We start from the raw sequence: 11,818 nt of genomic DNA, 5'->3' as shown, positions 1-11,818 counted from the left end.
TCAATCATACATTTTTACATTTTATTTCTTCCAGGAACTTCTTTCCAAACGCTGTTGTGCCAGCGTGAGACTGTTCATTTTTGCTTAATGCTGATCAGTAGCTTATTTATTGCGAGTTTTTCCACATATTTATAGATTAGTCTTTATTAAAGATGAAGTTATTCAGCGACACCAACAAACACCAACAGCTTAACTTGCTGTTTGGGAAACAAAACCCAGGTCATCTGATTAATTGATTTATTAATAAATTGATCTGCATCAAAATGTTATGCTGGGTCTTTTCCAAACATTTTTCAGGGCTAAAATCATTATATTTGCTCTGTGGATCAAACTACTCTGTGTTACTGAAAAAAAAAAAAAAAAAAAATCTTCCATGATGCTCTGCGGGACTGTAATGCCTTGCCTTTGTGCTCCCCACATCACTGTGAGAAAAGGCGCAGCTAAACAATCAGCGCCATGTCTGCCTGGCACTGGCATGGGCACATTGATCAAGCCTGCCAGCCTTGAAAAATGGTCATGCATAGTCTGTTGTGCAGCAGCTGTAGGGGAGCCAGCCATCTCACTATGTGTGTATATGTCCTCTGCATTCATTGTTAAATATTAAATGTCAAAATCAGTATAGCCTCATCATTTTGTGTGGTTAGGAAATGTTCCAAATGAGTGTTCTTTTCAGAATTGAAAGAAAAAAAATATATATATATATAGCTAAGAAAAAATGTATCTCTATGCACTACACAAAGATCTGTGGAGGATAATATATTCAGCGCCAGGAACAGAATAGCATGCATTTTAATGAGATTACAAATGTAGTCGTCATCTCCTTTCAGGGACAGAATGAAATTCAATCTCATTTTCAAACTTAAAAAGGAGCAATAAAGTATGCCTTCCAGGACTTGAGTCCCATTCATACAGTCTCACACCTCCAGGGAGAGAACTAGTGCTCATTTTACCACTCCTCAAAATAAGCTTGTTTATGTCTCAATGTATCAAAGGAAGATGTTTTTGATACAAAGTCGGATTTATATTGATTATCATAAAAGATGAACTTAATAAACAAGCGCAAACAAAGCAAAGTATCTGTAATGCATTTATTTTAAAATATACCAGTTTTTACCCCTTTTTAACAAATAAAATCAAAACGTATATATTTACTTCATTTCAAATATTTTTCAATAATGTATAGCCTAACAGTTATTCCTATCTCTAACCCACGCGATATGCAGGTTTTAATGTTGGTTTGGATTCCATTTTGTGTGCTAAAATATGCATAGATATATTATATATATATATATATATATATATATATATATATATATATATATATATATATATATATATATATATATATATATATATATAATGCATTTATGCATATTTTAGCACACAAAATATATATAGACATTCATTTGATTACCGTGCTTTCTGTTTCCGAATTAAGTGTTTTTGTGGTGTTATTAATCCAATCGGATTAAAATGAAAATGAGGAAAATAATATTTATTTTTATTTACTGAAAAGCATAAAGATTATTTAAAATTGCATGATTATTTGAAGATATATATATATATGTGTGTGTGTGTGTGTGTGTGTGTGTGTGTGTCATTTAGTAAATTACGTAAAATAATAATAATAATAATAATAATAATAATAATAATAATAATAATAATAATAATAATAATAATTTACTTTTTCTCGCAAAGTTTGTTCTTATTGGTTGCACCACCATTCGTATTTGTCATTGACTTACAAAAGGAAAAGGCCGTGGCCTCTTGAAAAGGTAATAGACTAATGTTTCTCAAAATAGGACCAGCATAAATACTTTTCCCTCGACTGTCATTTTTCAATCTGGTGGTTGTTTTCGCTCAGACAAGCGCCTCATATGCTGCAGAAATGCGCTGAGCGCGGGGGAATCAATATAAAATGACTCTCTCTGCCACCTTATTAATAATGAAACAATACGTCTTCACTCGACAGAGTCTCGCGCGCCTGCGTGCTCGTTCACGCCCCTTTGAGGAGCTGCAAGAGAAACGCTTGCGTGTTGAACCTACGCCTTAGCAGTTTAATATACATATTTGACCATTATTAATTAATGCTCCTTTTATGCAGGCAATGTATAACCGTTATGAATTAGACTGTATTCGATAAAACATGTTTTAGATGTATTGTAATCACCACAAAGGCTACATCAATAAAAAAAACAACACAGATCTCTTTCAAACAGTAACTGTTTTTATTTAATACTTTAAATACTTTTCTTTTAGCAGTCTATTTTATATACCTGTATAATCAATCTGTTTTAAAACGGTTTAGGTTAAAGTATCTCTCTTTTCATTTCACATTCATCTCTTATTTACTAGTATGGTTTTGAATATTCAGGTATTTCATATGCAACATCCCCAGAAACGAACAAACGAACGAACAAACAAAACACACATCTTCTGAAGGCAGTGAAACGTGGTCTATGCCTTGGCAACATCAAATAAAGCTAGCAAAATTCACCTCATCCAACTATTAATGTCAAGGTCCAGATATTCTCGTGCTACGATACTGTCGGGAGAAAAACAGGCCGCACTTTACGTTGCAGTGTACGTACTGTGTGATACAATGACCTACGTGTACTTGATGAGGAACTGTTTTCTGGAGCTCTTGCTTGTAATTACACATTGGTATATGCAACATGGACACTGCAATGTAAAGTGTTGCCTTCTTACTGTCATGTGCCCTACATAAAAAAAGACAATTCTTCTTTGAATGGAACAAAATATCGTTTGGGGGGAAATGGCAACAGTCAACTATCTCAAAGCCTTTTAATGGCTACATTTAACACTTCTTTGTTCCTTAATAAAATCTTATATAGCCTATATATATAATCCGCTCTCTTGTATGCCAATAAATATATGCCTTAGTCATTCCTGAGGTTTATTTATTATAAGTGTTATTATCATAAATAGTATTATTATTTATAGCCTATTTTTTAACGTCGTGATTATTGGAGACATTCCTTATATTTTTGTTCTGGATTGGTGGGTCAACCATCTAACACATCATCCATATACTTGGCTTGACTAAAATAAATTTGACAAATTAAAAACAAAATATCGACAAAGAGCATATATAACAAACGGATGAGATAATATCTTGCTATATCCATGATGGCAGTTGAAAATGTGAAAAGCCTACGGTAATAATTCATTCATAATAGACGGTAATTTTATAAAATACTACACTTCTAACAAGGACCTTTCAGAAATTCAGGCCTTCATTTCAACTCAATATCTGATAAATATTTCATGATATCGACCCAGAGTCAGGCAAGTGTGCTTGAGCATTCCCAGAAGACTTCTTTTAGCCATTGTCTCTTGCAAAAAAAAAAAAAAAAAAAAAAAAGTATTTTCTCCAGATGAAATAGGTTTATACATCCATTTGGGTGAGGATTATTTTTGATCGTCATAAATTATTTTTCTTTTTTATTCTTGTGTTGATGGTTTGTCTGGTCTTTCCCTTCTCCTTTCTTTCTTTTTTTCTTCTTTGATTCATTTATTTATTTCTTCTTCTTCTTCTCTCTCCGTGGGTTAAAACTGCATCCACGTGACGAGCGCCGACAGTGCGGTGAGGATCAGCGTTACGCCGAACGGAACCGATGATCGGCTCGCGCCGTTCCCAGCCGCACACAGTTCAAACAAGCTGCCGCGAAAGTCCAGATTTCTGGACTCTTTTTTCAGCTTCTCCCACAGATCTGTGGCTCCCTCCTGACAGTCTGCCAGAGCAGTGGTCGCACATGAATGGAAATCATCCCAGTAACTGCAAATCAAACATTTAAAACAAATCATTGCTCATGTCTGATTTGAGTCACGCTTCACATCATATTAACACATTCAAGTCGATTATCTTACATGATTGCTGTTGTTGTTTTTAATAGATTTTTATTTTATTTATTTGTATGCATTTATTTATTTTGTTAAGTATAGGTCTAATGAAACTCACATTTTTTCTTCTTCTTTAAAAAAAAATATCATATAGGCCTATGTGGGAAGCAGTTTTGAGATTCGCTTTGCTTTCCGTTTAACAACACCGTATTTTCGGTTTATGCGTTTATTTCAACAAAAAAGGATTTAAACTATTTGACTGCATTAAACTTCCGTTTTCATTAGAATTTTAACCACCATAGAAATAACAGTAATTAAACATTTCAATTTTTTTTTTTCACATATCCAAATCTTAACTCTATGCTTGAGTCCACATTTAGCCACGTGAAGGAGGAGAAGGGGCACGAGGGAAACCCGAGTTGTAGTGCGGCTCCAAAGGGAAAGTCTCCGTATCACGTGATATCGAGGGCCCTCCCCATCTCTCCCCATCTCTCCCCATCTCTCCCGCTCTCTTACAACTCCCCTCCTGCGCCCCACCCCCTTCCTCTATCCCACTCTCGAGCCTATCATTTATTCATGTATTTCAGGAACACACACCCACATTCGAAACCCTGCATCTACAAATGACCACGCGCATGGTCACAAGTAGATCCGCTCCAAAAAATAAAATAAAAATAAAATACAATATAATACTAAAAAGTAAATGCTTTTTACTCAAGCAGAAACAATAGACTATTATATGAAATAATAGATAATAGGCTATATGGAAAATAGTATATGGAAAATAAATGGGCACATCTCCTTAGACAGGCATCTCATTTTATTAAATAATAATAATAAGCGTTTATTTAAAAACCCGGCAGGCAGACTTATTTTCGGAAAAAAAAAAAAAAAAAAAAAAATATATATATATATATATATATATATATATAGAGAGAGAGAGAGAGAGAGAGAGAGAGAGAGAGAGAGAGAGAGAGAGAGAGAGAGAGAGAGAGAGTGAAAGAAAGGGATAATAATTTCAGTCCCTGTAATTAGATACTTTTCCGTTCAGTAAGGGCTGTTAAAGAACCCGTTATTTTATAGGGCGGATCGCTTACAATAATCGTGCATTACCTCCCGATCTGATCCAATTATGGATGTTGACCTTTGGCCTTGGCGTGTAGAGATGGTTTATCTAATTGTAATTACCTGGTGAAATGTGAATAGTGCGCACTGCCTGCACGGCTCTATTTCTGCTCATGGAGCTGTCGAATTAAACAAGGGGCCCCTGTGCCATCTGGCTCCTCTTGCTGCTTCTCTCTCCCCCTCCCGATCTCTCACACACGTATATTTCATCTGTTGTGTGTATGCATGTTTCCCTTACGTGCAGATGGTCTGAAGGTTTTCCTTCTCGCCCAGCTCCTGTGGATAGTTGGCCATGCTATCTCCCAGATGAAGCAGGCAGTCGGAGAAACCTTTGAACACTGTTTCACATTTCCCCGCCGCTCGAACCGCCTGCAGCAGATAGGCTGGAAAACGAGAAATTAGCATGAATCATCTGTTTTCTTCTTTTTCTTCTAATGCACTCTCTGTTATTCGCTCGTCTTATTTTAATTATTCTGGTACTATTAAATAAGGCATACAACACTTGCACACAATAACGTGTGTGTTGAGCATGAGGGTGGCGCGTGGACAAAAGATGATGTAATGGTTTCATGATGAGGGTGGGGGTATGTGGGCTTGTGTAAAGTGAGATTTTCATTCTCAGTGATTCGTATAACCAATAAGAGTCTCTTTTCGCTGACAGATATATTAGAGAAAATGAGACGATTTGGACACATGCTCTTCCTCCCCATTACATTTGGGACTCGATGATGGACTGGGAGGTCACCAGCAGTCGCAACATGACCAGTTGACCAGATCCCTTTGCTTAACGAACCTTAAACTCCTGTGACTTCTGCAGGTTCGTTAAATAGCGAGATCTCGAGAATTAAGTTGTTTCACTGTTCAAATCAGGCCGGGCCTCTACCCATAAATCACATGGGCAATACGCTTACACCCTGTAACACACAACATTGTATAGCTCACAAATGTCTTTACATTATATCAAATGCTTTGCATGAATTATATGCAAAACATACCCATCCTCGATATAAAGCCTATACTAGCCGTATATTATACGCATTTCCTGCTATATGATCCTTCATGCAGTGCATGCTAGTCTACATATCTCTGTTTTATTTCATGCGGTACACGAGCAGCCTTCCTACTTTATATTACATGAATTATGTTATATATTGTATATTTCTCTATACATTATGCATAGGTGCCTACATTATTTTATATTCGTTATATGTATTCACGTATTCTATTCTGCAAGCCTTATACGCTAAATAAAAATCGAAACATAAAATATAGATGCAATCATGACTGTTGTTATGTATCTTTTATTCGTAAATCATTAAAAGTCGTTAGTTGATGCTATACATTTCTATAGCTGGAGCAGTCATTAAATATCGCATCCAGCAATGACACAAAATTATGAACTTATAAAATTATTTAATTATTGTACAAATTCCTGAAACAGACGATTAAAGGTGTTAATGCCGCACCTCGACGGCTTACATAACGAATTATCTCGCTATAACTGTGATTTCACGGACAGATCGCCCTTTACGACGAACATTACATCCATATCCCCCCAACAGATCATATCGAGTGAAAATAAACCCGTAAATGCGATACCTTGGTTTATACTCTCTATAACCTCTTTCGTGCATTTTTATTAAAATAATTGAAATATTCAGACCTCAACATGGCGGATATGAGGATGCGAAATACAAAGATGCTCATACAGCTCGCTTTGGAAAGCCGTGCTTTAATGGGATGTGTGCTTTCATATTTAAAATACATTTCAATCCTCCCTGCCTTTACCGTCTGTTCTGGAATTAACAGTCGCACAAAACAACACTGCTAACAAACAGTGAATTTTTAAAATGGTTTTTCGTTGTAGGCGCGATGATCTATATTTAGAAACAACTGAGCATCTAATATAGACTCACCTATCCTACTGTACTAGTGGTCACGACCACTTTACTAGACCCCGTCAGCGGTACCGGTGTCAACCTGGCACCGTATAATCTGTTCAGTGAAGTCAGGAGGGGGTTTATGGCAAATTAATTAAATTCAACTGGGTAACGGCACCAGCTTTTTCACGATCAACCACAATTCATAGCTAACATTACTGATGTAATCCTAATGCACGAGATGCACTGATTCATTGCAGCAAAAAAAAAAAAAAAAAAAAAAAAAAAACCCTTTCAAAACACAATATTAGCTACAGGAACAAGACCATGGTATATTTTGTATATTAAAAAAATAATAATAATTGCACACCAATTTTTCACTAAATTATAAGTAAATTAGCTATATTTTGTGGTTATTGCCTTAAGGGACACATGGGACCATATAAAACTGATGATTCATGTTGGCTATAAAACCTTTGCAAGCAATATCTGTTAATCCAATCATTTTAATGAATATTTGCCGTTTCGTCTTTTTTTTTTTTTTTTTTTTTTTTATATTGGTATAAATAATTTATTACAGGGAGGATCGGGCGGTCCCACACTTTCACCAACTTGCTCCAATAAGATTTGCTGGGCTTTATTTTTCGGAACATTCTCCAACATTGAATGGAGATGCAATGCAATGTTACCCCACTGTTATACATTTAAAATAACATACCTTAAATAATTTTACTGTTGATTGTCTTACTCAAGACACAGATCTAATAGTTGCGAGCCTTTAAATCGCAGTCGGGACGGTAACATTGCAATTGAAATATCCACAAACAAAGCCTACACTCTACAAACATATAACCAACAAAATGATACCTTTACGAGCTTCAAATAGCGTTTACTATGAATTATAAGTGTTAAGTTATACATCAAGATTAAAACAAGATTAAAAAGGAAAGCCCATCTCAAATTAAACGACAGAAATAATCGACTTACCTATTTGAACAGCAAGAAACAATGAAATATATCTTCCAGACAAAGTTAATCCCATTCTACGTCCAGTAAAACCATTGGAGTATATGGCAATTTTAGATAGTTGTGAGGGGAAAAGCCTGCCAGATCTGAGCGTCGGACATCGCTGTTTAGTTCACGCATCTAATCAGAAACTCTTTGTGATTTGTTCCGTTGTCGGCGGCGGCGCGGTGAAATGAAATGGTGCACCCCGTTAAGAGAAGGCGGTAATGCCTCGTGTTTTTTCTCTCCCTTCTTCACGCCCACGTCTCAAGCCTGACGTAAAATTCACCGTCGGACTCCCCACTTCTCTATTTTCTCATTTGCTAGACCGGGCTGGCCCCCTTCTCCCCCCTCTCGCACTGTACTGGTATTTCAGGGATCGCGGAGATGTCCGCATATATCTGCTCTCCGGTGGTCTCACCTATCCACCCTCACGCAGTCAAACTTACACGTGGACCCGTGACCCATATATGGATACACGTGCAGACTTCATTGCTCCAGGGTGCCAAGACTGAAACATGCAGGAATCTTGATGCATGTGCCTGGAAGTTGAAGTTGCCAGAGATTGGTTAAAAAGGCTCCCTCTTCATGAGATGGTTGTGATGTGTTGTGTATAAGCTACATGTAGTAGGCCTAAATTATGGATATAGACCTATCTGATGATTTGTGGAAATGTGACCCTGCGCAGTGCACGGTTTGATGAATGAAGTGCCCATATTTTATTCAGAGACTTATTAGTCCAGAACTGATCGTTACTGGTGGTTCTTTTTATGAATAAAGAACTGCAAGTTATCAATGTCTGTCTGTGGTGATTTGAGGTAAACGAAGCAAACTGTAGTATGTCGATGATTTCGGCCAAGGGTAGGCTATTTATTATTATTATTATTATTATTATTGTGAATCGTGAAAATTATATTTTGGCTCAGGAATATAATGCCTCAGTAGCCTATTACTAAAAAAAAAAAAAAAAAAAAAAAAAAAAAAAAACAATTGCAATTTGTGCTACTGAAAATTATGATTTATGCTCTATGAAAAATACACAATACATTTATATGGGGTGATATTAGGAGAGAAAAAAAAATATTACCCCGCTGACGTCAGCGGAATTTGTTGTCAACCAATGAGCACCGAGTACTGATGCACACCAATATTTTTTTTTTTCTAAAACACTGACTTCAGGAGGAGAATACTAAAAAGTAACCTAGGGTTTTCTAGCTGAAGGAGAATCCGAGCAGTGAGTAGAAACCGTGTGCTCCTCGCTGACAGTTCATTTAGAGTCCAGACTATACTGAACCCAGGAGACGGATGCCCTGAGGACTCTTCACATTTCTTTCTTTTTTTTTTTTTTTTTTTTTTTTTTTTCATTGACAGTATAGATGAGTTTTACTACTCAATATTATATACAATTAATGGAAGACTATTTGTTATCATCAATGCTTCAAACTAAAAGTAGCCTGTCACGTAAATGTAGGATGAGCGTTATAATTTGTGCAAATTCGTGCGTTAAATCTTTCGAAAAACGAGCAGTTGCATAACTGAAAGAAGAAGAAGAAAAAAAAAAAGCCCGCATAGTGTTGAAATTTAGGGAGGGATGCAATAGCATGGGTTTAATTTATAGAGAATACTATAGGAGTCCATGGCAGTTTTCTTTTTTTCATGTTTTGTCTCCATCTTGTGGCGGAGCAGTGCAACAAGACGTATAATATATCTAGGTTATGTGCTCTCTTTAATCAGAAAAGCAAGTTATTCTGGCTGATACCAATAATATTTGAAAGCCAGTCTTGGAGGAATGTCGAAAACTCCTGAGTGACAGGGGTTTAATGAACTGTCACTTCGACAGCAGCCATAGGGAATCCCTGTTTAATGTCTTTGTCCCCGTACTACCCAGCAATTACTCCGTAGCTTGAGAGGTTTTCCGTGGTGACTCATCCAGGTGGGTGCGGGGAGGGCTTGGGGAAAGCAGCAGACACAGAAAGAGAGAGAAGGGGGTATTCCAGCAGCCCTGATGCAGTGAGGCTGTCTAAACTATTTCATTCATATGGAGGGAGTGGAGTGAATGAGGTAAGGCACCGTTTGCGTCAGCAGTTTTCCTTTCTTTTGTGAAAACAGGGGATTCGATCTGGAATTATCTGAATGACAAGAATTAAGTAAAATAATTCTGTGCTTCATTAGGTTCATGAAACGAAGCTCACTGTTTTCTAACAGATTAAAATCAGCAATATTTAAATTGACTAGCTGTTTTTGTAAGGTGTGATTACTAAATAAAAATACCTTGTCTTCATATATATATATATATATATATATATATATATATATATATATATATATATATATATATATAATATCTTGACCTTTAAAATATATGTTTGACTCTTAATGGGGTCTTAAACTCAATTCCTCGAGGGTCGGTGTCCTGACATTTTATCCTACCCGTCAGATTTTCCTACCCGGGTTTACTGCGCATGCGCACATCAATATCGCGTCATTTTTGCTAAATAACGATACTTAATGAATCTGCTTTACAGTAAGGGTAGGTTTAGGTATGGGGTATTTGTAGACTTTAATAAAAACGCAATCTAATTGGTAGAAAATAATATTTTTTGTTGGTTTCCTGTAGCTGTATCCCTTCTAGCTACAACCGCGAATATAGTTCCAACACTGCTCCAACACACATAAGCCCCTTTCACACTGCCATTCCGGCAAATACACGGGTAAAGGCAATTGTTCCCGGGTCGCTAGATTTTGCACTTTCACACTGCCAGTGATTACCCGGGATTTCACACACAACCCGTAAAGATCCCGTAATGACACGTGACATCAGGGCGTGACATGTAATATACAAGTCGAAAATGTTAGGCACATTATACTTTCACTGAAGCAAGCGAACGATCTCGGCGTCAGCGCGGAAAGTGAGGAACTAACTGATCTCTGCTTCATTACAGTTTGCACATATTTTTTGGTCGCGAAAGTTGATCTTTCTTCAAAACGGCCGGTAAAAGAGTCGCGCGATAACACGCGTCATCACCTCGACATGGCATTAGATCTGGCTTTTGTTCACTCAGCACTCGTCCCAGGTTGAACCCGGCAATGTTACTAGGTCCCCGACCCGGTTTCAATGCTGGAATCAATCCCGAAAAGTGGTTACTTTCACACAGAAGGTGATCCGGAAATGTTCCGGCAATATGCCGGGTCTGACGTGCAGTGTGAAAGGGGCTATAGACTACCACAGGGTTCCTCAAATCTTGCCCTAGAGTGCAAATGTGCTGCAGAGTTCAGCTCCAACCCTGATCAAACTCACCTACAGTACCTGTGATTTTGTAATGATCCTGAAGACATTGATTAGCATGCTCAGATGTGTTTGATTAAGGTTAGCGCTAAACTCTACAAGAAAGTGAATCTTGTGGGCAAGATTTGTGGTTCCCTGGGGCTTGTACCATGAAGCTAGATTAGCTGGCTAGCCAGGTGAGTTTCAGGTAAGTTTGCACCAATCCTGGGTTAGGTACCACGTAAGTGGCTTGGCTTTTAGCTGCATTCATTGCCATAGTAACTTACACTCCACGGCTAACCTGCTCCAGGGCAGGTTATATTCTGGGTCAGAGATCTCAAACTGAAACTGGACCAATCAGATGTGAGAAAAGTGACACATGTCTGACACAAAGTCACTTTGGTTTATTTTGCTCCAAATGAAAGGTCACTAATACTAGAAGTCTGGCTTTAATGATAATTACTGAGTCACTAAATAATTAATTAACACAAGGGAATGTTTACTTTATTCTAATATATTTATTATTTTTTATTATATAATTAGAATCAAACAAACAAAATTCTTATTCTCAGTGGTTAAATGATTAAACTTATTTATTTACAAACCCGAATGCAAACAGAATGCAATGATGTGGAATTTTCAGATTTCGATATTTTGTTCAGAATAGAACATAGGTGAC

The 11,818-nt window shown here is 37.0% G+C and overlaps 1 protein-coding gene across 1 annotated transcript; it reads right to left on the bottom strand.

The window, feature by feature from the left end:
* Positions 1 to 2,207: 2,207 nt before the first annotated feature.
* LOC113066052 (neuritin-like) lies at positions 2,208 to 8,407 on the bottom strand. Its single transcript, XM_026237648.1, has 3 exons — positions 7,857 to 8,407; positions 5,228 to 5,372; positions 2,208 to 3,799 (listed from the first exon to the last, which is right to left on the bottom strand). The coding sequence occupies exons 1-3, from the start codon at positions 7,909 to 7,911 to the stop codon at positions 3,571 to 3,573; spliced, it is 429 nt and encodes a 142-aa protein (XP_026093433.1). The 5' UTR covers positions 7,912 to 8,407; the 3' UTR covers positions 2,208 to 3,570.
* Between the last annotated feature and the right edge of the window lie 3,411 nt (positions 8,408 to 11,818).

Source organism: Carassius auratus, chromosome 49, assembly GCF_003368295.1.
Source record: "Carassius auratus strain Wakin chromosome 49, ASM336829v1, whole genome shotgun sequence".
In the NCBI taxonomy this organism is placed as follows: Eukaryota; Metazoa; Chordata; class Actinopteri; order Cypriniformes; family Cyprinidae; genus Carassius; species Carassius auratus.
The sequence above is the reverse complement of the archived record's forward strand: the minus strand, read 5'-3'. Positions and strand labels throughout refer to the sequence as shown.

What these genes read in the sequence shown, in the direction of transcription:
- LOC113066052 (XM_026237648.1), bottom strand. Translation starts at nt 7,911, where the DNA reads ATGGGATTAACTTTGTCTGGAAGATATATTTCATTGTTTCTTGCTGTT. An exon ending in GTTTCTTGCTGTTCAAATAG is followed by an intron (nt 5,373 to 7,856) that starts GTAAGTCGATTA and finishes CTCGTTTTCCAG; the next exon opens with CCTATCTGCTGCAGGCGGTT. An exon ending in AACCTTCAGACCATCTGCAC is followed by an intron (nt 3,800 to 5,227) that starts GTAAGGGAAACA and finishes TTTGATTTGCAG; the next exon opens with TTACTGGGATGATTTCCATT.